We start from the raw sequence: 27677 nt of genomic DNA, 5'->3' as shown, positions 1-27677 counted from the left end.
CCTTCCTTGCAGCTCCCCCACTACCACCCACTACCAAGGGATATTCCTCTGAGGCTGGACAAAATGAGAACAAGTCACCAATAAAAAGCCACTTGTAATAGCAAATAGAGCCATATGGAGGTGCAGTGTGCCCACTGGACGTTTCCAGATGTCTGTGTCTTCCATAAGATGAAGTTTGAGGAGTCCCCTGGTAGTGCAAATGTTTAAGCGTTTGACTACTAGCCAAAAGGTTGGCAGTTCGAACTCACCCAGGTCACCACCTTGAAGACCCTATGGAGCAGTTCTACTCTGCACACAGGGGGTCGCCATGAGTCAGAATCAACTCAGTGGTGACTAACGGTGATACAGTCTTCACAACCACCTGTTACATAAAGGAAAATTTGGAAACGGGCCTCTCACAAATACATAGAACTAGTACAGGCTAAAAAACAAGCCACTAAAACAGCAAAAATGACTTCGTTATTTTAAATTGTGACACATATATTTCACCCAGAGGAAAGAAACTAAGTCATTTGTTTTTAGTAATTTCTCTATTTGAATAGTATTTCTCTGTTTAAGTCAGTGTTTCCCAATGAGATTTTTATTAAATCTCTTATCTAACCCTCCATAGGAAGCCCTGGTAGCACGGTGGTTGAGAACTCGGCTGTTAACCAAAATGTCGGCAATTCAAGTCCACCAGCTGCTCCTTTGAAACCCTGTGGGGCAGTTCTACTTTGTCCTGTAGGGTCACTATGAGTTGGAAATTGACTTGGCGGCAACGGGTTTGGGTTTTTTGGTTTTAACCCTGCGTATACAAACAGCATATGCTGCTCTCTCTCTCCAAGTAAAATTAGTTCGAGGAAAAGCAGGAAAGAACTTTCAAGTAGACATGTTTTATATGTTATTCATCCTTGAAACCGCTTGTTTACTAGCTCCAAGAGAGACACAGGTGATGAAATTTGCATTGTGTCTCACCTTGCAAAACGTGTATTTTGTTATAAATGCATTCATGGATGCTCAGTTTCTTGAATATCTTTTCTCATCCAAAAGGTGAGTAGATGTCAGTTGAAACTATAAATTTGGGAATCAAAAATTATCCTTATTGTAGTAGATTTTAATGTAAAGGGGAGGAACAAGAACTAGGAAAGAAGGCATAACTGCTAATTCCAAGCCCCATCTTTCCTAGGAGTAAAGTTCTCTATCTCAAAAAAAAAAAAGACAAAATATTATCCAAAAGCTGAGGACCATGTCAATATATTACTAAGTTACATGCAGAATCATGTATATAACATTACTTTAAATGAATTATTTGAAGTATTGATTTATCCTGAAAAATTGACATTCCAGAAAACATCAGATTGAGGTTCATCCTAGCCAAGAAAAGTGGAGACAAGAAAGAGAAGACAAACAGAAGAGCATTTTGAGAAAAGTGACATCATGGCATATTGTCGATCTACAAGTATTTGCTGAAATCACAGCTAATATAGAAAGCATAATGACGGTCCCAAACTAAAGAAAAACACATCCACCAGCACTTCTTCTATCTGGGATTCAGGCATATGTCTCCTTAAAAAATAAATAAATAAATACATAATTTTTAAAGACTCTTTCTCCCTCAAGCAAACTAAAAACAGAGCTGTAGGTTATTTTTTCACTTTGGTTCAATTCTCAGGTCACTAGATCAGTAGTTAAAAGGCAAGAAGACTTTCCTTCCCAATGCCCAAAGGAATCTATTAAAAGAAAAAACATTGTCCTTAAGAGGGGAGCTGCATCTGCCCAAATGCTGTTGCGCTAGTTCTCTAAGAGCTTATTTTATTTTTGTTGAGAGCAAAAGAATGCGCAGTGTCCGTTATCCTCAGTAGGGTACCCCTGTGGGTTTGTGGCCTTTTTCCCCTTTGCCATCAAAGTAGTTTCTTTTCTTGGGCGTTTAATGGTTAGGCAGATTCTTTTCTGCACAGCCAAGGGTGAGCATCTTATATCTTCACATGCTTAAAAAAAAAAGTTAAAAAACCAACTCATGGCATAAATAAGGGCTGAATAAACCCTCAGTTTACTGAGTGATGTGAAAATTGCCGGTTGTCATTTGCATCATTCAGACACTTCATTTCCATAATTTCTAAAATTTCCATTTTCTTGTTCTATCTGCTCATCCAATGATCTTCCTGTAGAGATTCAGGAGGCAGACTTAAAAGCATTGTTCTTGCTGCATCTAAAGGATGCTGGCAGCGTGCTTGTCATTTTCTAGAAAAAAAAATTTTTTTCTTTGAACTTTTTATCTGGGTCTGAAAGGGACAATACAAGGAGATTGGTTTTTACTGGTAACCTAAGCACTTTGCACCTCAAAAAGCTGAAACAATAGACACACATTTTCCATAGCCTCTTAAATAAGTAAAGTCGAATGATCCCCAGGTTCTGAAAAACAAAAATCAATTTCTTCTAAACCTCAATTGTTCAGGGCAATTGAGCTACCGAGGTATGTCAGGGCTTCGTCACAGGCACGGGAAGATCAGCTTGGGATGGATCCTCAGAACTTGAGAATGGTAAAGCACAGCATGGAAGCTGGACTCTTCCTGCTCAACCCAAGGGCAGCCTAGAGCAAGGTAGGGCATATCCATGTGAGGGAGAGAACAGGGACAGCTGATGTTTGACATGAGAGATCAGTGGCAGATAAAACCAGAACAGGATTATCTATTTCATTGGTCTGTGGAAGAAATTAGATTGGGAATGAAAAAGTAAGATGGTTTTGAGGGACAACGCAGAGAGAATATTGCCAAGGTGTGGTAATGGAATGAGGTATCCTACCCTGGTCATTCATGCTACTCTTCTTTACTTGCTTGTCAACTCTAATAAATGGTCTTATAACCAAGATCATGTGGTACAGAAGATTATAGAGGATTTCTTTCTTCCTTTTTTAATTTATTATTTATACTTGGCTACTTTCCCATATGGATTTGAAGAGTAATTTATGCCCAACATGACTACTTACATTGACCGATTTTCCAGTGACTCTCATTTGGCCAAGCTGGGTGGAATGCATTGCACATAAAATCAGTGGCTTCAAAATGGTATCTTGTGAAATGGTTGACATAGAGAATCTTCATCTCATCATTTGCAGTTGGTTTCTCCTTCTTTGAGAAGGCTGTCATGAGTTTAGTGCAGAACTTCTTATGTATTTGCATTCACTGGAAGACCATCCAGTTGAGATGCTAGAGGTTTTTGTACACTTCCTTATGGTATGTTGGTTTGTTGCTAGAAAGCTGTGGTCAATTTTATATCTGCTGTACTTAGTTGGATTGATGGTATGTAACATTGTTCTCAAACCTTGCTCTTTGACTTAGTTACAGATGACTCTGTAATCTTGGACGAATTACTTAACCTCTCAGTGCCTCACTTTCCCAGTGAGTAAACTGGAGATCATAATAGAGCTGGTTGTGAGGATTAAATGAACTAATATACCTAAAATCCACAAAATAGGGTTTGGCACGTAACAAACGCAAATGTTAGCTATTTTTATTTGTTATTGTTGCTAACATGTCATTAGGCCTTTAGGACTTGTTGGTTTCTCATGGTAGCACCCAGTTTATTCTGTGTTCCACAGGATAGAAGTGGAAATCCAGAGCATTTGTAAAACACTGCTTCAGTCCAAAAGGGACTGAGTGTAAAAGCAGAATGCATGCAACTAAGACATTTGTAGATCACAAATAACCAAAAGGTCTGAGAGCGTGTAACTAAATTAGTCATGGCTTGAGGATTCTCAATGAAGAATGATAGAATATGCTCACCTCACCAGTGAGCTGATACTTCTGCCCCCACCACATTTCTAACAGGCTTCTTTTTCTATCAGTCAGAACTGAGAGTACTCAACTTTTTCTTTTGCTCTGGCTTTGTTTTCTGAGCACTTTCAGAGTGCTTCCTTTCCCAGTTTTCGGAGCATCTTCCAATGTGTTTATCTCAGATGGGACTTGTGTCTCTTCAGTTCCTTTTTTTTTTTTTCTTTAACAAACTGAGTCACAGCTACAATTCCAGAGATTCAAGCTCATTTTCTTTGTGACTGTATCAGGGATTGTGTGGCAGACTCATATTTAATTGAAAATGTTCCATCTTTAAAATCCTCTGGAGAAAGTCTGCAGTACTTCAAGGTTATTTAATGCTCACTTTCTGACTGAGGGATTTTTCTACTTCATTTACCTGGTTTTAAAGACTGTACAAGTTGACAGTTTTCATGTTTATATGATGGCCTTTTTGCCCCTCAGTTTATCAACTGCACTGGCATCTTGCCAAAAAGGCCTGTGATTTCTCCTCTGGAAGTTTGATTATATGCGTGAATCCAAGTCAGGATGTCTCCATGGCATTGTGAGTCCACTGGAACAGGAAGCTGTGCTCTTTGATGGTTATGATGACCAGTGCTGGAAGGCCAGCAAGTAACCAAAACGGGTCAGATACTGAAGAAACTCCCTCTATACCCTAAATCTGTTCAAAGTGTGGTCTGTGGACCAACACCATCAGCATCACTTGGATACTTGTTAGAAAGGCAGAGTCTCAGGCCTAACACCAGAAATGCAGAATCAGAATTTCTGTGATTAGGGCCCAGGAATATGCATTTTAACAAGCCCTCCAGGTGATTCTGAAGCAAGCTAAAATTTGAGAAGCACTTCCAGATACACTAAAACATCTTTAACATGATAATACAATAGTAATAATATAATATTTTGATGCACATCGCAAAGTAGCACCCATTTATTATTATGAAACATTGTATGTACCCTGAATTTTTAATGTAATAGGTTTTATGGGGGTTGGTTCATAACTACAGGTTGTGGGTAAGTCGGATGTTCATAACCTGGGGCAAAGGCTTATGATCTTTTCATTGAAGTGAGGGGTGGGGGGCAGGGACTTCAAAAAGATATTTATTTAAACAGATATTGTTACATAGGCCCTCCTAGAAAAATGTTCCAATTATATACATAAATAGGACTTCAATAAAAAACATACATCTTAGTGTTGCATGTAATTGAATTCAGCTGGTAAATAAATTCTAATCTCTCCTTTGAGAAAAACATGATTATGGATTATATATGTACTAAGTTCAAGGTCCTTAAAAAGTTCTGGGTAATTTTCATGCAGGGTAAATGATTGAGAAACCTAAACCATTGTTACAGAGTGGAAACCAAGCATATCATCAAAATGAAACTACCAAAGTGACAGGCAACTATACTTTTAAATATTTGAACATCATTTAAATACCAGGAAATTATTAAGATAAATTGAAAATCATGACAATGAAGTGTTTTCAGAAATAAGAATCATAAGGAAATAGGTAAACCAAAAATTAAAGATTACTCCTGAGATGTATGAGACAGACTATTATTTTTATTCCAGCGTAAGTTTCTTCTTGGGCTTCAGAAAATGAAAAGTCAGTCTTAATTGTTAAAAATATTGAATATGTATTCCACCAAATGAGTCATGTAAATCCACTACCTAGAGAAAATTATTTTATTTAAGGCTTCCCATACCAGTATCCTGTTGTTGTTGTTGTCAAGTGATTCCGACTCGTAACAACTCCATATGACAGAGTAGAACTGCCCCATAGGGTTTCCTAGACTATAATCTTTACAGGAACAGGTTGCCATGTCTTTCTCCCATGGAGCCACTGAGACTTGCCTTGGCACTTCAATGCTGAATCTTTTAACCTAAATCTTAAAAATTTCTCTTGGTACCCACAATATGTCACAGTCTGGCAGCCCAAGTGTTTCTCAAGGGCTTCATGTAGGAATTCATAAATAAAATGTATTTATATTCAAAGGACATAACCACATGGGAGTTTACCAAGATGAAAGTATTTTTATGAATTCCTGCAGTCTACCCCTCAGCCTATTTTTAAGCCATCAAGAAATCAATAATAATTGAATTAGCAGAAGTATTGTAAAAGCTAAGAGGTTGAGATATTCAAACTAGGACATGGAACCTATTGACTCAAACGCAGCATACAAAATGCATAACCTATACCAGGGGAAAAAAGTTTCTCTTTTATGATGTTTTCTGTTCTTACCCGAATCCTAGTAGCCACCATGGAAAACAGTTCCGGGAGTCTGGCATGTTAGAAAATAATGTGTGTGTGTGTGTGTGTGTGTGTGTGTGTGTGTGTGTGTGTGTGTGTGTGTGTGTGTGTGTGTGTGTGTGTGTGTGTGTGTGTGTGTGTGTGTGTGTGTGTGTGTGTGTGTGTGTGTGTGTGTGTGTGTGTGTGTGTGTGTGTGTGTGTGTGTGTGTGTGTGTGTGTGTGTGTGTGTGTGTGTGTGTGTGTGTGTGTGTGTGTGTGTGTGTGTGTGTGTGTGTACCCCTGGAGGGTTTGGTTCCCTCCACCATTCTCTCCAACCCCATTACCATAACCCGCTGTGAAACTCTTAACCCGCTCTAGCACTTACCACACACTGCCTGCATATGTGTCTGTTTTTGTTGGGTACTATCAAGTTTCAACTCATAGCAGCCCCAGCTGACAGAGTAGAATTGCCCCATAGGGCTTCCTAGGCTGGTCTTCTCTCTTGCGAAGCAGCTGATGGGTGTGAGCCGCCAACCCTTCAGTTCACAGCTGAGCATTTAACCACTGCACACCAGGGCTTCTCTGTAAGCTCTTTGAAAGCAGACACTGGGTACATTATTCACTGCTGAATCCCCAGCACCTTCCACAGGCCAAGCCCTGAGCAAGGCTCATTCCCATTCATAGTTGAGATAGTGAAGAAACCAGACTCTCAAGACAGTCTACCTGGTTTGAATCCCAGCTCTAACACTTACTGGCCTGTAATACGGGTAAATTACTCAACTTCACTATAATTCAGTTTCCTCAGCTATAAAATGGTGACATAAATCATACCCAACTGATAGGGTAGTTGTGAAGATTAAATTATTACATGTAAAGCACCTTACTCGCATACCTTGGGCATGTTATTGGGGACCATCCCCTGGAGAAGGACATCATACTTGGTAGGTGGAAGGTCAGTGAAAAAGAGGAAGACCCTCAAAGGGATGGATTGACACAGTGTCTCTGACAATGGGCTCAAACATAGTAATGATTGTGAAGATGGCGCAGGACTGGACAGTATTTCTTTCTGGTGTGCATAGGGTCACTGTTAGTCAGAACTGACTTGATGGCACCTAACAACCACAGCAACAACAAGGTGCCTAAACAGTACCTGCACAATGTAAACTTTATACAAGTGTCAGTCACCGCCATCATTGTCATCATATTTAAACATTTTTGAATGAAGAAACTAGGTAGTAAAAATAAAATCAAAAAACACCAAATAAACAGTTTTCACTTGTGAAATTGACAAACATCATTCCTGCATAAAATTTTCGGTTTTTCAAAATGGTGGCTCTTGCCCATGTCTTCCACTGAGTATCTCCTTTTCTTTCTTACAGATAAGCTGCAAGGTTTTGCATTTTTTCCACCAGTACATGATGGCAAGCAACTACTTCTGGATGCTCTGCGAGGGGATCTATCTTCACACACTCATAGTGTCATCCATGTTCACCGAGGAACAGCGCTTGCAGTGGTATTACCTCTTGGGCTGGGGTATGTATTTCTTCCAGCTGAGTTTTGAGCCACCTTTATCTCTGTCTTTATGTTTAGTCTTGTTCGAGTTTTGGTCTCAGCAAACAGAGTCAGGAGCTCAGGTCCTTTGAGGAATGATGGGTTACAGGAGCTGGAGTTCAGCCTCCTAGAAAGCTTGGCAGAATGCAAGGCTTCCTCTTAAGCAAGCTCGACTGAACCGTGCTGAGCATGAGAGTCAGTGCAGAGGAGGCGTATGACTATGAAGTCGCCTTCAGGAAACAAGCTTAGCTAAAGGATGGAAGCAAAACACTCACTGATTGAAACAGAATCTGAACAGGGCTCCCTCAGTTTTATTTATCACATGTCTATATTCGACCATTTGAATTCCGTGCCTCTCCACCCTGGCTAGGTTCTCTTGCTCTTCCTTGTCCTCATAACAGGCCAGAATGCAATCAAAATAGCCTCTTATTGTTGTTGTTCTTTTCACTTCAGCCTTTCATATGAGACTGATCATTCCTTTCCCTGCCCTCTGAGCCTCATGCAGTCTTAATAATTTCTTGACTACCAAAGCTTGTCATGCCAAGAATCAACTAAATACAATTTCATAAAGTAATAATAGCAATTTTAATTATCAGTGGTAATGTTTGGTGCTTGTTAGGTGCCTTCCAATAGAAGACTTGAAAGTACCACCCCACTCTAGACCCACCACCACGTACATAAGCAGTAAAGCCAGTTGCTGTTCAGTTGACTTCAATTTATGGTGACTCCATGTGTGTAAGAGTAGAACTGTGCTCCATAGGGTTTTCAATTGCTGATTTTTGGCAAGTAGATCGCCAGACATTTCTTTCAAGGCACGGATGAATAGGTTCAAACTGCCACCCTTTTGGTTAGCAGCCAGGTGTGTTAACTGTTTGCACCACCCAGGGATTCCACCACATACATAAAAAAAAAAAAAAAATGCACACTATTTCTGTAGGATCCATTTCACTTATTTCCTTTGAAATAAAATTGAAGATACATTTCTTGTACTAGTTTTGACTGTTCAAAAACACCTGTCTGCCACATTCAAACATTTTTCCTTGGAAAAAAGGGCTGTAAATTTATTCTAGCCTGTGACATTCGGTAGAGACGAGTGTACTCTGCAAGGAACAGTTTATCCTGCTCTTACATACTGATGCACTGTGAATTAGGTATAAAATTTTTTGGCATCATCATAGACAGCTCAGTGAGGACATCTGCTTAACACACATAAGCAATTCAAAGGGAAAAAAAAACAAGATGTTTGGCTGTATCAAAAAGTAAGTAATGATCATAAGTAAAATATTTATGCGCCCCCTATTGAATGATATCCTTCATGGGTTTAGAAGCTGATGGGAGGAAAACTCAATATTCTGAGACATTCTCTTTTTCATATAATTCACAGGAAAAAAATGTGTATGTATGATTCACTTTTGAGACACTTTTCTCAATATGATGATGATGATAATAATAATAAAAATAAACAATGTCTGAATCAAGTCAAATAATATTTTATTGTACATGGGCATATCTGAAAATCTTTTTGTATACAAAAATCACATCTTTACTCTTGATTACATTTATAGAATTAAAATTATTTTTAAAAAAGGTGTAACCTGGCAGGATACCTTGTCAGTAACCATCTCTACCATTCTGTTTATAAATTCAAAGTTATTGTTTACTAGCACTGCGAGTTTAGTTGGGCAAGTGGATACTAATCTGCCTTAATAAAGATTCTGCAATCAGACTTTACGGAGGGTGCCTGAAGCTTTCCTGAAATGTTTCTTAAGAAAAGAAAACAGGATGGCTGCACGTGGTAATAACAAACAGAAAAACAAAAAGCCTGTTAGTGTGAGCACCAACTAAGGCTTTAGTAGCAATCAAACTTCCTCTCCTATACACTGTCCTAGGTCATTTTCCTCCAACGTGACCCAGCTCCTCTCGGGAAGAGAGCTCAGTTCACACTTAGTAAAAGGCTTTCTGGTCTCATTTAACAGTCACCATCATCATTATTGCAAACATAACAATGGTAGTGTTAGTCATAGTAAAGTAGTAATGTACCTACCCTTCTGGGTAATTTGTGAAAGGTTTTAATTATCTGGAAGCTCTTAAACACATACTCTGAAAGCACATGATGTTCTAACTGAGAGCATTTCTATCTGGTTTGACCAAAGATAATTGGTGCAAAAACATCAGGGAAATATCTTGATGGAGACATTAAATTTGCCGCTATTTTTGCAAATAAAAAGCACAGTTTTCCACACACCTGTAGTTGTATTCCCATGTAACTCATGAACAAGAAACCAGATGTAACTTGTACTTCTTCACATTTTTAGGCTTCCCACTGATACCAACCACCATCCATGCTGTTACTCGGGCGTTCTACTTCAATGACAAGTAAGTATTATGGGGTTTTTTAAGTTAACATATTCTTCAGTAATATGCACTGTATTGACATGCCCCACCCCTTTTTTTCCCCAGCTGCTGGCTGAGTATGGATACTCATCTGCTTTACATCATCCACGGCCCTGTCATGGCGGCACTGGTGGTGAGAATTGCTTTTTAAATCCATTATTAACAGTATTACTGTATTTTTCTTTGCAAGTAATGCACCCACATAAATAATTCATTCATGCGTATAATGCACAGAAATGATGAAATTAAGTAAAACAGTTCTGGCATAGTGCACCTATGCATATACCGCACATGTCTTGTGACATTTCCAGAAGTGGATTTCAGTCTCATTCACCCATCCTCCCATGCTATAGGTTAATCGTATCTTTTTGTTCATTTTCTTTCATTCTGTTCATTTACTTTAATTTCCTGCTTATTTGTGTAAAAATAGTTGGAAGATGTTACTTTTGATCAGAATTAGATAATGAAGGTATAAGCCATGGTCAAGAAGTCATGGATTTGAATTTGGTAGTTCCCCAGCAATTGGAAAATAATTGAAACCATGCATTTGTTTCTATTAATTTAAGTTGATAATTACAGCTCATTAGCTCAACAGTTGTTCTACCAATAAATACTTTTGGTTTAAATTTCAAGTAATATAAAATCAATACCTACCTTAAGTGACGTTTCCATGTGATCAGAAATCAAAATTGAAGTCAGCAACATTAAAAAAAAATTGGCGTAGTTCGCTTATGAAAATTACATGTGGGAGGGGGTTTGCACAATTGGCAAAAACGTGTAACACACATGTTATTTGCATAAAAATGTGGTACTTCATTGCTGAGATTTTTGTGAATATAATTTTGTATAGTATATGTATTATAACTTTAAATTGAAGCTAATTTAATAATATTCTATAATAAGAACTACTTGACTTTAGAATCTTCAAAAAATGTCTTTTAACTGGGGAGACACCATAATCTTTCTATACATCTTATAAAACAATGTAGTTTATTCTTTAAAACATCTGTAACTAAATTCCGCTAAGTAAAATTGAAGGCAGAGGGGCTGTGGAAGTGGTGAAAAGGTGTTGCTCATATAAAAAAGCAAAAGACCACAAAATATGCATCACCCCCTGAACCTTTTTCCCCAGGTGCCACCAAACAAAGCCATCTTCCATTTCATCTTTGGTACATGAAGCATTACCATAACTACCACTGATCACACACTTGAAATATTTCAGGCACTTAAATTACATTGCAGCCATTTTTAACAGCAACTCTGCAAAGTAAATATATCAAGACATTTTACCCATTAGGAAAACTAAAAGACTACTAAGCTAGCCCAAAATAACACGACAGTAAAAAGTTGGGGTGGGGAGAATATGTCTGTCTGAATCTGAATTCAGACTTTTTATTTCTCCCCATGGTTTGCTACATGTTGGCCAGCACCAGAAGCATCAAATTGAACATTCAGACATTATCTTCTATTAACCTCAAAGAGAATGCTTTTTATTTTTGTTTTTCAGATAAAATTGATAAAAATAAAAGCAGTTGAGTCATAAACCACGGTCTGCCCCTGCATTGATTAAGCATTCTTTTCACTACTGAAAATTTCATACACTGCTGGAGGGAATATAAATTTTTTCACCCTTTTGGAAACAATTTGACAGTTTCTTATAACATTAAACCTACACTTATAATGTGAACAGACAATTCCACTCCTAAGTACTTATTCTACAGAAATGAACACATATGTCCACACAAAGACTTGTACACAAATGTTCATAGCATCTTTATTATAATTAAAAAGGGGAAGTTACTCAAATTTCCATCAACAATGGAAACAATTTATGGTGTAGTATTCATGGAGTCCTGGTGGCATGGTGGTTAAGAGCTGGCTGCTAACCAAAAGGTCAGCAGTTGGAATCCACCAGAAGCTACTTGGAAATCCTACAGGGCAGTTCTATTCTGTCCTATAGAGTCACTGTGAGTCAGAATCAACTCAACAGCAATAGGTTAGGGTTGTTTAGTTTTTTTTAATCCATACTGTGGAATTCTCCCTAGCAATAAAAATGAATGAAATGCTGATACGTACAATATGAATGAATCTCACAGATACTATGTCAGAAACAAAAGAGTGTATACTACAGAATACTTCATTTCTAGAAGTATGTACTACACATTACATAATACTCCAATGGTTGCCTGAGGCGGGGGTGGAGGAGAGGATGGAGGGGATTGGCTGCAAAGCAACCTTTCTGAGGCCGTGGAAATGTTTTTTTTATCTTGTTTAGGGCAAGGCATTTCTAACAATTTCCCTGGTGAGAATTTATATTTCCACCATAGATATACTGAATCAGAATCTACATTTTTACGAGATCCCTAGGTGATTTTTATGTGTAACTTCCTGGGAACTTCTTAGAAATGCACATTCTCTGCACAGGTTCGAACCTGAATGAGCTGGTTTGAAGCCCTGGTTTGGGGTGGTTGTTAGACAAGTGCATACATTTGTTTAATCTTATTGAATGTACACTTAAAATCTACATTGTATTGAATGTAAACCATACATCAATGAAGTTGTTTTCTAAAAAAAGAAAAAAATGATTAAAAGAAAAAAAAAGAAAGCTGGGTTAGTTGTCTCCACTACATAAACTTTACAGAAAAATTATTCAGTTTTCATTTTTACTTTCAGATATGTAGCCCTAACTAAAGGGGAAAATCTTGACAATGAAAGGCAAGAAGGCAAGATCTGAAAGTGTCATTTGTGACTCACTTTTGTAAAAGTGATAAAAACCAAAATAAAGATTAAGTGTTCTTCATTTTGAGTGGAACCTAATATATTTACATATAACCAAAAAAAAAAAAAAAATCAAACCCATTGCCATCAAATGGATTCTGAGGGGGGAAAAAAAAAACTGTTTTCTCATTTAAAAAAGAAAAATATTAATACAGGTCTGAAAAGGGCTTTGGTGACATTGAAGCGTGGTGTCCCAGGAATGCTGAGTAAATTGTACTATTTCTGACATTCTACACAGGGGACATCTGTTCCCCACACAGAATAAACAAGAAATGAGGAACGTCGGTGTCTTCGAGTAGTACTTATCTGGGTGATTTGCTTATAACATTGTCTCTTTTAGATGAATTTCTTCTTTTTGCTCAACATCGTCCGTGTGCTGGTGACCAAGATGAGGCAGACCCGTCAGGCAGATGCCCGCATGTACCTGAAGGCTGTGCGATCCACTCTGCTCCTTGTGCCACTGCTGGGTGTCCAGTTTGTGGTCTTTCCCTGGAAGCCATCCAACAAGATACTTGGGAAGATCTATGATTATTTCATGCACTTTCTGATCCATTTCCAGGTGAGGACCCCATGAGATACTTATTCATCTACTTGTTTAGCTAGTTTGTACAGGAAGAACGATTTTCTGGGGCTTGTCTGGGTTTGGGAGCCCTGGTAGCACCGTGGTTAAGCGCTCCACTGCTGACTGAAAGGTCAGCAGTTCAAACCTATGAGTGACTCCAGAGGAGAAAGATGTGGCAGTCTACTTCCTTAAAGATTACAGCCTTCGAAACCCTATGGGGCCATTCTACTCCATCCTATAGGGATGCTATGAGGCAGAATCAACTCAGTGGCAGTGGGTTTAGTGACTGTGATTAGAAGGAGCCTTCAGAATACATGTTGACCCAGAAGCAGTACAGCCCTCTTTGTGTTTCTCACTGTCTTCTTGCCTATTCTTTGAATCTTAAAAGTGAGGAAGCGAAGGTTTCGAGAACACATCTTTATGAGGACAAATATTTTTCAACAAACTGATGTAGAACACAGTGATGACGACAGAACTTTTAATCCCACAATCCTTTATCAAATTTTCCCTTCCTTCCTCAGTCTTTCAAGTGCCATATTTGTTTTTGCTTTATTGAAGGAAGTTTTGAAAACCAATATAATCATTGCCAATTATCATTCTCCTAACGTGGATTACTATAAACACATTCTCTAATGCCATGACAACTTGACAGAAGAGAAACAGATGTTTGTGTCATACTATGAAATACCTCCTCTTGAACCCCAAGCTGGAAGCTCTATCCCTGTTAAACTAGGCCCCAGTTTCCAATTACTTCATTTTGCTGCCTTGGCCCTAATTAGAGAGGTCAGTACCTGCCAGTTTAGCCACTTCGGCAACGTTAGGGAAAACCCCAGTGACTGGAATGCCTGACATTCTTACATGGGCTGATAAAAAATAATCAAAGCTGCCATTTATGAAGCACTTAATGTGTGAGGTAAATATTATTATGCCCATTTTACAGATAAGGAAATAGAACTTCCCAACAGTGGCAAAGTCAGGAGATCTGTCTAACTTTAGCCCATGATCTTATCCCATGATCGTATCTTATAGCCTCCAATTCAACAGGCCCAGCCAAAAATTACGAAGAAAAACAAATTTTTCAAGGCACTTTCCAGCTTCTTCTTTCAGTGCCTGCTTTCCCATTACTCCTAGGGCCCTCAGCTGGTCCCACCCAGGCATGTTCTCACTGGTCACACATACAGCAATTGCCAGACATTCCTTTGATAAATAAACGTTGAATGTGTTCACCATGAGGGATATTGAATTTGCACAGAGCCACCCAAGCTTCTCGCTCTGTCACCCTTCATTTGTCATAGAGATGTCAGGAATCCATGGCAGGTCAGTGACTATATGATGAAGCATGGCCAGGCCTCTCCTCATGTAGGAGAGAATGAAGTGGGCTCTGAGGGGCTGTCCTAGGCAGCCAAGCATCTGCCACACAGGAGAGGAGATTGACTGCCCTATTTCCATTCACCCTGCCCTAAATCCAGAGCACCACTGACAGCATAGTGCTGGAATGTTGAGAGTGAATTGGGGCATAGGAGGCTTCAAGGCAGTGGTGATCCTGCCACAACCTCTTAGTCCAGAGTTTGCTGTGCTTGTTATAAATTTCAATTTAGTTTTATTTCTTACCACTGAGGCTTAATGTGAGGAAACTGAAATTAACAGACTAAAAAGAAAGCTATGGGTTGGTCTTAATTATCTGTGCTGGTAGCACAGTAGTTAAGGGCTATGGCTGCTAACTGAAAGGTCAGCCAAAAAGGTCAGCAGTTTGAAACTACCAGCAACTCTTTGGAAACCCTGGGGGGCAGTTCTACTCTGTCTTCAGGGTCGCTATGAGTCTGAATCAACTTGACGGCAATGGGCTTGTTTTTTCATTTTTTTGGTGCCATTGCCCTGGCCATTTCTATAGATAATTAAAGCTTGGGCACAAGGACTCTTCTGGGTAGTGACCAGGACCTCAGAGGTCACTCAGTTTCTATCCTAATTAGAGAGATGAAGTTTGGTGGGGTATAGCGACCCTATAGGATACAGTAGAACTGCCCCATAGGGTTTCCAAGGAGTGCCTGGTGAATTCAAACTGCCGACCTTGTGGTTAGCAGCCGTAGCACTTAACCACTATGCCACCAGGCTTTCCTTATTAATTCACCATGCTTACACTGTACACAGTGACACTTGTGCTGGTGAAGATGTCTAAAGATTTCTCTAGTAAACTCTATATGGTCTTAGCTTAATTTTGTTAAGCAGAAAAACTCTTTTCAAATCCACTATAATCAGCCTACTCTGCTGTAAACCTCCATGTTAAAGGGGGCACTGTATTAACCAGATTTATTAGAGCTGTCCTTTTAGCCACATGAGAGAATCCTAACAAGAAAAATACATTTCTTATTGAATATTCTTGTACCTCAGCACTGGTTATGAGTCTCAGGTAATTCTTTTTCTTGATTTTGTACTTCTTCATCCAGACTTGACTTGCTATTGCAGTAGAGAAATGTTCCAAACAGTCTATCTATACTGATTGCGATATAACAAAGTACACACAAAATAATTTCAACTCTATTTTTCCTCTTCTTCTTTAGGGATTTTTTGTGGCTTCTATCTACTGCTTCTGGAACAAGGAGGTAATGCATTTTATATAATAACGTCACCTGTCTACATGAGGTCAACACTCTACAGTTTCCCAAGGACCTCATACACATTTCATTTGATCTCCCTTCCTTGTTTTACCATGTAGGGTTTCAGGGCTACCAGGACTGTGTTTTATCCCAATCTTATCTATGGGTGTGTGGTACAATCATATGTATTTCCAAGATAGGCAGATAAGTTTTAATTTTCTTGGGTTGCAACTTGAGCTGGTCAGCATCCCCAGGAGCAATAGTGAAAGTTATTCTGCATGCCTATAGAAAAAGAAGTCATGTCCCGGTTTGCTTTGGAAGACCACATCCCTTGCTAGGACAGAGTGATCTCCAACCAGTTTGTACTGGTTCACTATCTCCTTTCCCAGTTGGTTGGTGCCAGCATCAAACCATTTATTCAACATTTAAAAAATCACCCCACAAGTAAGACTTAAAAAGGATTCGCCAGTAAATAACTTGTTATCTGAATACTTAGATCAGTAGAATCTAGAGATACGTATGGCCAATGTTTTCATGCATTTTTAGCCATGTACGCATTCATCCAAAAAGTCTTTCCTGGAAGCCCAATTTGTAAAACAGATAAAAATGGAGGTGTTCTAGCCTCCAGAATTTCTTCCAAAGAACTTCCAGGACTTCAGGAAACATAATTAGAAAGCCCACTCATTTTTCAGATGAGAAACTGAATTTGAAAAATGCCGTGTGGTTATAAGTAGGACTGGAATCCAAATTTCCTAATTCTCAATTAACTAATTCTTCTTATCCTTCATTACGTTATGCTTATGATTCCCCCATGGAGGTTTGTTATTACACTTTCCTAGGACCACATAACTTTGGTCTTTTTTGTCTTAATTTCTCCTTAGTAAATAATTCTATACCAAGGCAAATCATATTTTCTTAAGAGATTTAGATATTATTTTCCTGTTAGGAATTAGAAATATTTTTCCAATCTTAACCAACTGGCTATTTAATTTACTTTCTATTCTTTAAATAATTTTTAGTGCATACCTAAAATATTTTGCTGTTCTGCATGAAACCTGTCAACCATCTCCATCCTCAACATCACACCCAAGGTTTTTATTGCTCCAATTCTCACTTTCCATTAGTGCATTTCCTTCCTTCCTTTCTTCCTTCCCTCCCTCCTCCCTTCCTTCCTCGATTCATGGTGACCCCATGTGTTACAGAGTAGAATTGCTCCATAGGATTTTCTTGGCTATAATCGTAATGGAAACAGATTTCCGGGCCCTTTCTTCCCCAGTACCCCTGGGTAGATTTGAACCACCAACCTTTAGGTTAGCAATCAAGTGCAAATCATTTGCACCACCTAGGAACCTTAGTACATAACTATAGATACTTACAATGAATTTAACAGGAAATGAAATTGGAAAGACAAGACCATTCTAATTCAACCATGAAGATTCTTTTTCACAGATGTAGAAACTGAGGATCATATATACCAGCCTTACAGAAAAAAAAAAAAAGTTAATAATAGAGCTAGGTCTAATGCTTAGGTCTTCCAGCCATCAGACCAAGGCCCTATAGGGTCACTATGAGTCAGAATCGACTCGACAGCAGCAGGGAACAATAAACTTTCCTGATATAATTTTTAAAAAGTAAATTGATTTGTGTTAATTGCTTTTATAATGAGTAATGAATGTATATAATTCAAAATTTTGTATGCCATGCTAAACCCATTGGCAACTCATAACCCTTATGATGCTTTTTGGGAATAAAAATCTCCCTGTTTTTTCAAATAGATTCAATGTCAATTCTTGATATCAGAGCAGCATTAAGTTCAACCTGTGGTATTGTAGAAGATAATCACCTTTATTAAACTATAATTATTGAACTGTGTATTACATTCAGCTAAGGGCCTGTTTTTGTATGTATGGTTTACCAAATGAAGCAGATTGCCATCTCCATACAAAAAGGTAGGTTATAATTTTGGAGTACAATGAAAGTATAATTTTGGAGTACAAAACTTTCTGTAATAATAAATTTTTAAAAATTAAAATAGACTTCAAACCCTATGACCTCATGCTTTCTGGATACTTCATTAACACACATGAATACTCTGCTGGGAATTATTTTAAAATGACAGATGAGACAAAAACAAAGACTTCGGATTTTTTTCTCTGGGCACTTTTGCAAACTTATTGTAAACTTGCGCCTGTCTACCTGTTGACCCTGGATACTTCCAAATACCCCTGCAAGTTTTAACTATATGGTTGGTCTTGGTATTTAAGAGATGTTCAATCCATGGCAGCTGTCAGTTGGCTTTGTCTCGGGACGTTGCCTGTAGGAGGTAAATCCATGCTCCACCATTGGATTTTCATAAGATTTAAGTAAGAGGAGGAAATGGATTACTTGTTGAGTTTTTCATCTCCTGCAGGAAAGGCACTGTGTGGAGTTAAAATAATAAACTAGTCAATACTCAGTTATTCAGCACTAAATGTAGTTAGGCAAACTGTCCTAATTGAGCCTTTTGATTCTCCTCTTCACTGTTTTACTCTTCTTTACCTCTGCCTCTTCTATTCCTGCAGCTTGTCCCTCTCCCCATCTTTCTCCCTCTATGCATATTACAGGTCATATCTGTACCACTTTTAGTAACGTGCTTAGAAAACCATAGAAGGCAAGACACTTGCATGAGTCAACTTTCAACTAAAGTAGTCCTCAGAAAAAAACAAGCCAGATAGGAGCCTGAAGCTGCTAAAAAGACATAAAGGAGATATTTGATTCTTTCAGTCCAGCCCCATTGACTAGAAAATCCTTGGGAGCCAACATGGGGAGAGAGTATGAAAAAAAGAGGAAAATTAATACTGCTGTGAACCAAGCACCACAGTAGGTGCTTTAAATAATCCTAATAAATCTTACCAATAGCTCTTTGAATTAGTTTCTTACAAAGGAGAAAATTCTAAGAAGTTAGAAAAAAAAAAATCCAACAAACAAACCGGGACTCAAACCCAGAGACCACTGTCTCTGCCTTCCTGGCTATGACAATGACCATGAGAAACAAATCCTCTTTTCAGTTCCAGTCTTCAGAAGTTCCCACCGTGACCCTTGACTCCTGGGTTCAGTTGGAGAAGAATGCTGCTAGTAAAGGAAAGACAGAATTTTCTAGTATCTGCACCATTACTGCAGCAACTTCCTGTAGTAACTTGCCAAAATCCCTTTTCATTCCTACAGTTTCAGGGACCGCAGGATTCCTTCCCATGAGAAATACAGACATTTCTTGATGGTCTGACATCTTCTTAACTATGTAGATAAATACAGAGCTCCCTAACTTTCATGTCTTCTCCACCCCTTGTGTTCAATATAGTATATGATATTCTTATTTGTTTTGAAATTTATAAGACACGTTTGTTAAGTTTGTTTACATATTAGAAGACTTTAAACAGAAAAAGATTGAAATTTTATTCTTATAATGTTGTCACTCCATTAACCAGAGGATAGAATTTTATTGGGCACACACCATCTCAAGCCATGCTGGATTAGGGAAAATCCACAGTGTGAGACCAATATCATAAAATCCTGAACTGTCCTATGGTTTGCATACATATGGTGTAAGATTTAGATAAGAACGTCTACCTTCTCCGGGGTTTTAGCACATGAAAAGTTTACTAAACTTTTCTCCCTAATATGACATATATGTTACATAGAATATGAAACCAACTCAAGTTTCATCCATTGAATATGAGAGCTAAGAAGAAACCATTGCTCAAATTATCAAATAACCTTGGCAATGGTAGTTTAGGGAGGTAACTCAGCTGTGTAGTTTGCAAATTCTTCTTCCAAGATGGTGTCTTGCCCAGCCACGATATATCCAGAGCAGCTCCTTTAGATCAGAATTATACTTCTACCTCCTTTAACCTCTGATAACCTCAAGAAGTGTGCTTATAAACTTTGCTCGGGTCACTTCTGGCAACTGTAGAAAAACAACGTTTTTTTTTTCTTTTTCCAGGTCCAAGCTACCGTGAAGCGCCACTGGGCGCAGTTTAAGATGGAGTGGGACGACCGCTGGGGACGCCGCCCCAACAACCGCCCGGCGGCGCCCGTCGCTCCACCGGTTGCCAACGATGACAATATCCCCGTTTTCATCTGCCATCTGCAGCCGCGAGACGCAGCGGCCAACGAAAATGGCGGGGAAGGCCCCGAGGTCATCGGCCTGGAAATCGTTGAGCAAGAGTCAGCTGCTTAAATATGAAACAACAACAGCCTTGTAATCGCTGAGCCTTCGCTTCCTGGGGGAAAGTTATTTCCTTTCCCCCCACCCCTACCCCAAGCAAAGCTTATCATTCGTAAAGAATTATTAAGTGAATTTGTCCATAGTGAATCTGAGGAAAGTTGTATTTGGCACTATCGCTTTGGGAGACAGTTTAGGAATGGAGTCTCCCACTGCTACTTGTGAGCTCTATTATTCGTCCAAAACTTAGATATGGATATCACAGTAATGAGAGCAAGGTATCCAAGAAAAACGCAATTAAATTGACATAGCTCATATACAGGGTCCTCTGTGTTAATCCTGAGCCGTTTATACCTTTGAAAAATTAAAATCACTGTCAATATTTCTCCCTTTTAACTCTAAATTTTTAATTAGAGTATTTCTGTATTGAACTATGGATCTGATCTTTAAATTTTTCTTACTTCAATCATTTCTGACCTTCCTCAGATTTTACCATCTACACTATGTCGACTGCACAAGGCAAGGTGGCTTTCTAAAATAAAGGTGACAAGAGTATGGGGGGAAAGCCCTGTATTTGGCACGAAGATGTAATGCTTGAATGAAAAAGAAATTTAAAGTTAATTTGCTGAAAACATTATCTGGGCCAATTCATTAATTGGTTTATTAGTACTGTAGGCTCAGCTTGTTTTGGGATAATCCTGTCCATTGGGCAGGCCCTAACTGCTGTAAGGAATTGGCCTTCACCCTGAATGTGCTTTGAGAAGACATTTATAAATCGAGAGGTCAGAAAGAATCCATTGCTAAATTTTTCACAAAACTATAATTCCTAGTGGAAGAGAATACCCTTTTTAAAGAGTTTTCCACATTCCTAAGCTCCAGAATTTATAAAGCAAATCACTCCGAGGTTTCTAAAGCAAATTACCTCTTGCCCCGGGTGCTATCTAGCAGCACAAGATAAATTTGTTTAAGACTGGTAATTAAAAGACTCCATATAAGTCCATTAACTGCCTTCCACCCAGCTTCAAAGCTTAACAAGATCTGTTTTATCCAGGAAGACTCAGTAGGGCTAATTAGAATTAGTTCGTAGTTGACCTCTTGTTTGCTGCTATTAGCAGAATGGGAGAAAAAAAAGGAAATGCTACAAGTTTAACTGTTTATCAATTCATGTTATATAAAAGCAGAGTGTCTCATTAAAACCCAATATTATATCCCCACATCTCTCTTCTTCAAAAATCCCTGACTAAACCAGGATCATCATTACTGGCACCTGAAATTAATCTGTGAATTCGCAACAGTAATCAGAGTTTCCATTATTTAATTTGTATGCTAAATGAGGTGTGGAAGAGAAATGCAGAGATACAGGGAAACCCTCCAAATCTCAAGTCTCCTCTGTGTCATCTTATGCCACTGCCTTTTAAGAATGAGTAAGCTTTGGAAAGACAATCAAATGATTTGTTCTGATTATATTTTTTAATGCACCCAAAGAAAATTATATTTCCAGAATGAAAATGTATTTTGGATACAAAAAATAGTTTATGTCTCCTTTACTGAATGTAAGGGAGTCGAAAAGAAGGTATTTTTCCAATAAGTGTTTGTGTAGTGCTATTCGTGTTTGTGTTTACAAATGTGGAAAACAGAGTATTTCTGGCAGCTCTAGTACTAATGTTATAATATATTGCTAAGATATTATAGATGTATATTGCGCTTATAGCAAGATATCAAGAAAACAAAATAGCTTATTATAGAATTACGCATAATGCCAAAATTGTTATGTATATGCAGAAAATTAATAAAGACTATATTATAAGCAAAAAAGATGTGTATTTGTGTATTTTCTTTAAAGATACACACTCTTCATCTTTTCCATTCATTAATTCATCCATCCTGCTCATTCCATGCTCTTATTCATTTCAGCCATGGGCAGCTAACATCTCGTCTTACTTGTACTGCAGAAGAGGGAAAGACAATCAAAAGTAACTGTGTACAAAAATGTCAAGGCTATCATCTTTACTAGTGTAACCAACCATTTTCAGTCTTCCATTTGCCTATATACTCAGTGTCAGTATTCTCATGCCCTTGTTAAAGCAAGAGCCACATACAACTGTCAATCCATATTGCCTAAGTTTGGAAAGCACAGAATAGAAATTAGGGCAAAAAAGTATCATAACCTTTCATTGCTCTTTTTTTTTTTTTTCCATTATTCTGGGATTAGACTTGAGCTGTCCAATATTTTCACATCACATCAGATCATTAGAATTGTTACAATCATTGGTTTTTAATGTAGTTCGGAAGAGAGACTAAGGCTGGATAAAAGGCAAATAATTAAATACCATTAGAATGCATAAATGCCACTGCTGGAAAAATTTTCAAATTGACGGCACTGGGTTCTGGTTTTAGAAAGCCTGAAATGGAAAAAATGAGGATTAAATGAGAACTGTGTTGGACTAAGAAAGGAGAACAGAAGCAATTTGTAGGTTCTTCACATTCTTTTTTCACATTCTATGATAACATCCAAAACTGCTGGCCTCAAGAAATCTGGAGAACTCTTTCTCCAGAAAGGATACCTAAGGACCACATCTTTCCCTTTGTGTCCCAGAGGGCAATACAAGTAGATATTATTAACCTCGTGGCCTTGAAAAACAAAAGGAATTTTTCATCGTACCATAAAATCAGATTCTCCAAGAGGGTAACTTGTACTCAGATGGTTGGCTGCTCACCTGCTTTGATCCCTACTACAGACTGATTCAAAATAAGCCTTTTGATGTGCGTGGTTATTATGGTTCCTGAGGAGGGAAAGGCATTAGAAAAGACATGATAGAAATGCTATCATCATGGGGATCCATCTCTTCTCATTATTCATACATTCATTACTTATTTATTCAGTAGATATTTCATATACCTTGCTTTTGGCCATACATGAGCATTTATTAATGGCCATTACCAAGGAAAATTACTTTGCAGTGGCAACTGCTTCTTTGCTGATTCAGGGATGACAAAATTTAAAAGTACTGAGTGAGCCATTACGTTAAAATCGTACACACTGTTATCTTCGGGACAGAAAAAGAAAGTGACACACGTGGTTGGGGGTGGAGGCTGAGTGTGATCCTCCCTCCTCTTTTTTTCTGGGCAGGAGAGCTGAAGTTATAAGAGACCACTCTTAGAACAAGATCTCTATACAAAGGCTTAGCTGGGACTCATTTTCTTTACAACAAGGACTAAAACAGTGGTTCTTCCATTGGCTAAAGTTCAATTGTTTCTCAGAGGAGTTAACACTTCAGAGTTTAAAGTAAGACTATTCATAAAAAGAGGGGTAGAAGCCATATTTAGAAAGACAATCAGATGAACTCAGAAGGGAACTCTATTTGTTATTTTTGAAAGAGGAGGGAAGATGCTCCACTCCTAGCTTAACTAGTGTAAAACTGGCTTTACAGAACTAACCCATAGATAACTGGTGGGGAACAAGAGTAGGAAAGGGATGGGGAAAGCAATAACTAGAAACATTAAAAAAAAAAAAAATGATGATGTGTATATCAAGGCAAAGGAAGGTAGAGAATCACATTTGAAAATTAAGAACTGACACTATTTTTTATTCTTTGGGACATGGAAGTAACATCTGTTTAATGTTTCTGAATACTATGGATCTTTGTAGTAGAGAAAACACAACCACTGACACTGTAACTACCTTAGGCCAGGAAGGTTGCCTAATATCATATCTTTCCCCATTTGGATTAACAAGCACCTCTGAAAGACTTCAGAGATTTTCCATTATCTTAAACCTTGACCAGTCAGTCTCTGAGCTCACTGATCAATGTCTATTTACAGAAAGTCCATGCCCTCTATTTAACTTTCCCAGAAATCCTTCCACTGACACTAAATATTAAATACATACCCTCCCCCTTACCCATCAACCAGGGATGCTACTGCATGTCTCTGCAGCCTTCTTTGTTTAAGAGGCCTATTGTCTTATTTTAATTTGGATACATTGCCTCCAAACAAAATCTCAGAGTATTACTAGTGAAGCTTTGAATAAATATTCAGTAAAACTAGTTGAGGTGTCCTTAATGAAAAAGCAACCTTCAGGATAGATCAGGAAATCTGTCTCCATCCAGCCCTGCCAGACTGTTGATCAAAGCTAGCACATGGGTCTCCCATGCAGGGGTCCTACACCTAAACAGAGACCCAGCTGCAAACTAGGGAAACTATTGCACACCAGGGCATGTGGTTAGTCTTAAGGTGGCAAGCATTTTGCTGGATGTAGTTTCTCCCACTGCATTCATGCCTTATAGCTTCTGTGCATCAAGAGAAGATATCCTGGGACCAAAGCTGTGGAGAGTATCCCTTAAATAGGAATGATTTAGGAAGAAAAGCAAAAAAAGACAAACATCAATCATTGACACTTTGTACTCAATATAAATCAATCTATAGATATTAGCTTACCTATTCTTTTTTTTATTCTTTATAGCAAATAAACCTGTCCTTTTTAGTGGTGAGAAAACTAAGTGGAAGATAATTTGAACAACTATTCCACAATTTGGTGCAACAGTTAAGCGCTCCACTGTTAACTGAAAGGTCAGTGGCTCTGAGGGACAAAAGACCTGGCAATCTGCTTCTGTAAAGACTACAACTCAGAAAACCTTTTGGGACAGTTGTACTCTGTCACATGGGGTCACTGTAGAGTCGAAAATCGACTAGATGATACCTAACAAAAACAACAGTCCACAATCACACAGAAAAGAAGGGGTTCTTTCTGTAGTGATTTCTTTTGTTAGGTTTTTCACACATGGTCTTGGTTTCCAGCATCTCCACTTGGAATATGGTCTTTGTGGGAATATTTGGGAAATTAAACACATTTGGAAAATTTTTTCATGGACTCTCAATGGTCACATCAGGCCTCATTTGAGGTCTACTGAAGAGCTGGAGAAGAATAAGCAGGATTGAACTTGCTACTGTTTATAGTAAGTCTTCCATTTGTTAGTTTTCAAGAATTGGGGTCTGATCATGAATACCCACCCATTCAACTATGCACCAAGTAATGAAGAGAGCTGAGAAAGACACAGTACTGCAGAAATTGTAGGGCCAGCCATGATGGCAAAGTAATTAGGGCTGCTAACTCCCACTCCCAATATTATTCTTAGAGAAACTATAGAAGCAAGGGGAGCACAATGCATTTTAAGAATCAATAATTAATGGGGGAAAAAGGAAAAGAAAGAAAAACAAGAATACCCTAAGCTTCTTGAACAAGCGTGTGTGCTGAACAGGGGCGGAGGTGGGTAAGTGATCTAGAGAGCAGCTGCAGGCCAAAGACAGTAAAGAATAGGATGGAGGAAAGTGTTTTATGATGTTCTGCTCTTGACTCTCTTCATTGCCTTGAGACATTGCCATGGCAACAGGTCTGGTTACCACTGCCAGTGTCCATGGGATTCTCTGAAGGCAGCATAAAAACCCTGATGGAGTAAGGAGTTTATGAAAACAAAGAAGTATGCATTTAGCAGAGATCCTGGGCATTTATTCCCCCCTTTCCTTCCTCTCCAATTCTGCATGACTGGTGGATTATTATATAGGGGGTAGTCTTGTCCCAGGGCTTTTTTTTCTGCAAGGTTTAAAAGTGTTCAGGTTTCAATTTTCCTGGTGGAATAATTGCATAGGGAAATATCAAGGATACTTCTATGATGAATGAGTCTTTACTCCAGGACTTACTCCCTCCACTCTCCTTAAATTCACCAGGACCCACAAAGATAAGTCTTGGCCTTTGGCCATTCCTCAATAGACAGTAGCAGACCGATTATTCCAGGAGCAGGACCTGGAGCTCACAGGCCAAGATAATTAGACATCTGAAGAATGCAAGTATTCCAAAAGAAAGCTAACAAACTAAACAAAGTATACTCTCTGCCAGTGTGATTGGGAAACTCAGATGAATTCGAATTAAGCTTGAAAATATATATTGAAGAGCTTACGTAAATATATTGACAATATAAGAAAAGGTCAAGAAATCATACAAAAGAACCCAGTGAAAATACTAGTTATGAAAAACGCAATGGTTGAAGTAAATAAGTAAATTAATAAGACGGACATAACTTAAAAATTAATTAGTAAGTCAGACGATTAGAAAGCTCTCCCAGAGGAAGCAAGAAAGGACAAAAAGATAGAAAACAGAAAAGAAAAACTAAGAAATACAGAGGAGGAATTATCAATATCTAGATAATAGGAGTCCCAGAAGAGACAAAAAATGGAAACAGAAAAGAGAAAATATTTGAAGAAATATTGAAAAAAAAATCCTCCAGAATTAAAGATATATAAAAGATCTCAGATAGAAAGAACTTAAGATTTCTAAGTAACTACCCAAAACTAAAAGTTTTGTTAATTTTGACAAGACTGGGGCGAGAGGAGATCAGCATTAAAAACAAGCTACAGCTTTTCTCTTTTAGGGAGAAGATAGAGATTTGGATAACTAAAAAGCAATATGAGTAAACAAACATGAGTAGCCTATGTTAAGCACACATGTGCACTGTTACTTTATATATAACATACTTCGCAGTTACTAACCTACCATATTTTTACAGAAATAACACGAGCCTTTTATGTTTGTTTGCCAGCCACACCCTCCCCCAATGAGGTATTTTCATAAATGCTGTTATGCCAAATTTTTTTTACATGTTGCTGTAAAAACAAATTAGCATATCGTACTTACAAAAAAAAGGGGGGGTGGGCATGTCTGGGAAACAAATGTAGAAGGCACGCATTATTTGTGTAAAAATACAGTGCTTATTATCCATTCTTACCATTTGTTTTTCTTGTCTTCTATAGCAGAATTAAATGTTCTCAAATAATTCAGCAAACACACGTCAGAGAGGATTATGAGTTTAAAAGTTGAAATAAATGAAATTAAAAAAAATAGACAAGACCAACAAATTTAAAATGTGGTTCTTTGAAAAAAACATTAAATGAAAAAGGCTTCTGGCAAGAGTGATAAAAAAGAGAGAGAGATGCTTATAAACAAATATATAATAAAAAGGAGAGAGAACCCAGACAACGAGGAAAGCCACAGAGAATACGAAAACAATGAGATCGTTATAAATAACTATACACTAGCAAACTTTAAAACCTTAATGAAACAACTAAATTCTAGAAGGAAAGAAAAAAATATATATATATGGTCAAAATTGGCACACACACAAAATAGAGAACTTGAATAAGTAATCAAAGACCACAAGTTTGGATGGCCTTACAGATAAGTTCTATCAAATTCATTGAAGGATAGTTACTTCCTACGTTAAAATATTTCCGAGATATACAATAAGCTCCACAATATATAACGAAGATGGCACCACAAATTGGGGGAAACAGTTGTTTAGTAGATGATGTGGGAAAATCATAGGGTCTCTATAAGTCAGAATCGACTTGATGGCAATGGGTCTTTTTTTTTTTTTTTTGGTTTATGGGGAAAATTAGCTCCAATTCATCCAGAAAGCTCAAACTGGATCGTTAGACAATCCCACATAAAAAGATGGACTCCACAGGGTTTAAAGACCAAATTGTGCAAGATAAATCTATACCTTTACAAGACTGATATGTAAAAAAAAA

General features: G+C 38.1%; 1 protein-coding gene across 1 annotated transcript in view; it reads left to right on the top strand.

Annotated features, from left to right (window-relative positions):
* The window catches only part of CALCR (calcitonin receptor), a 108062-nt gene extending 87816 nt beyond the window's left edge, over window positions 1-20246 (top strand). The window contains exons 8-13 of the mRNA XM_049894761.1: window positions 7396-7549; window positions 9883-9943; window positions 10028-10094; window positions 13080-13298; window positions 15860-15901; window positions 19875-20246. Coding sequence (XP_049750718.1) covers window positions 7396-7549; window positions 9883-9943; window positions 10028-10094; window positions 13080-13298; window positions 15860-15901; window positions 19875-20111 — 780 coding nt within the window. The 3' untranslated portion in view covers window positions 20112-20246. The remainder of the gene's footprint in view (window positions 1-7395; window positions 7550-9882; window positions 9944-10027; window positions 10095-13079; window positions 13299-15859; window positions 15902-19874) is intronic.
* The last annotated feature ends 7431 nt before the right edge of the window (window positions 20247-27677 follow it).

The sequence above is a fragment of the Elephas maximus genome, chromosome 8 (genome assembly GCF_024166365.1).
Source record: "Elephas maximus indicus isolate mEleMax1 chromosome 8, mEleMax1 primary haplotype, whole genome shotgun sequence".
Taxonomy (NCBI): domain Eukaryota; kingdom Metazoa; phylum Chordata; class Mammalia; order Proboscidea; family Elephantidae; genus Elephas; species Elephas maximus.
This window is presented reverse-complemented; position numbering and strand designations above follow the sequence as displayed.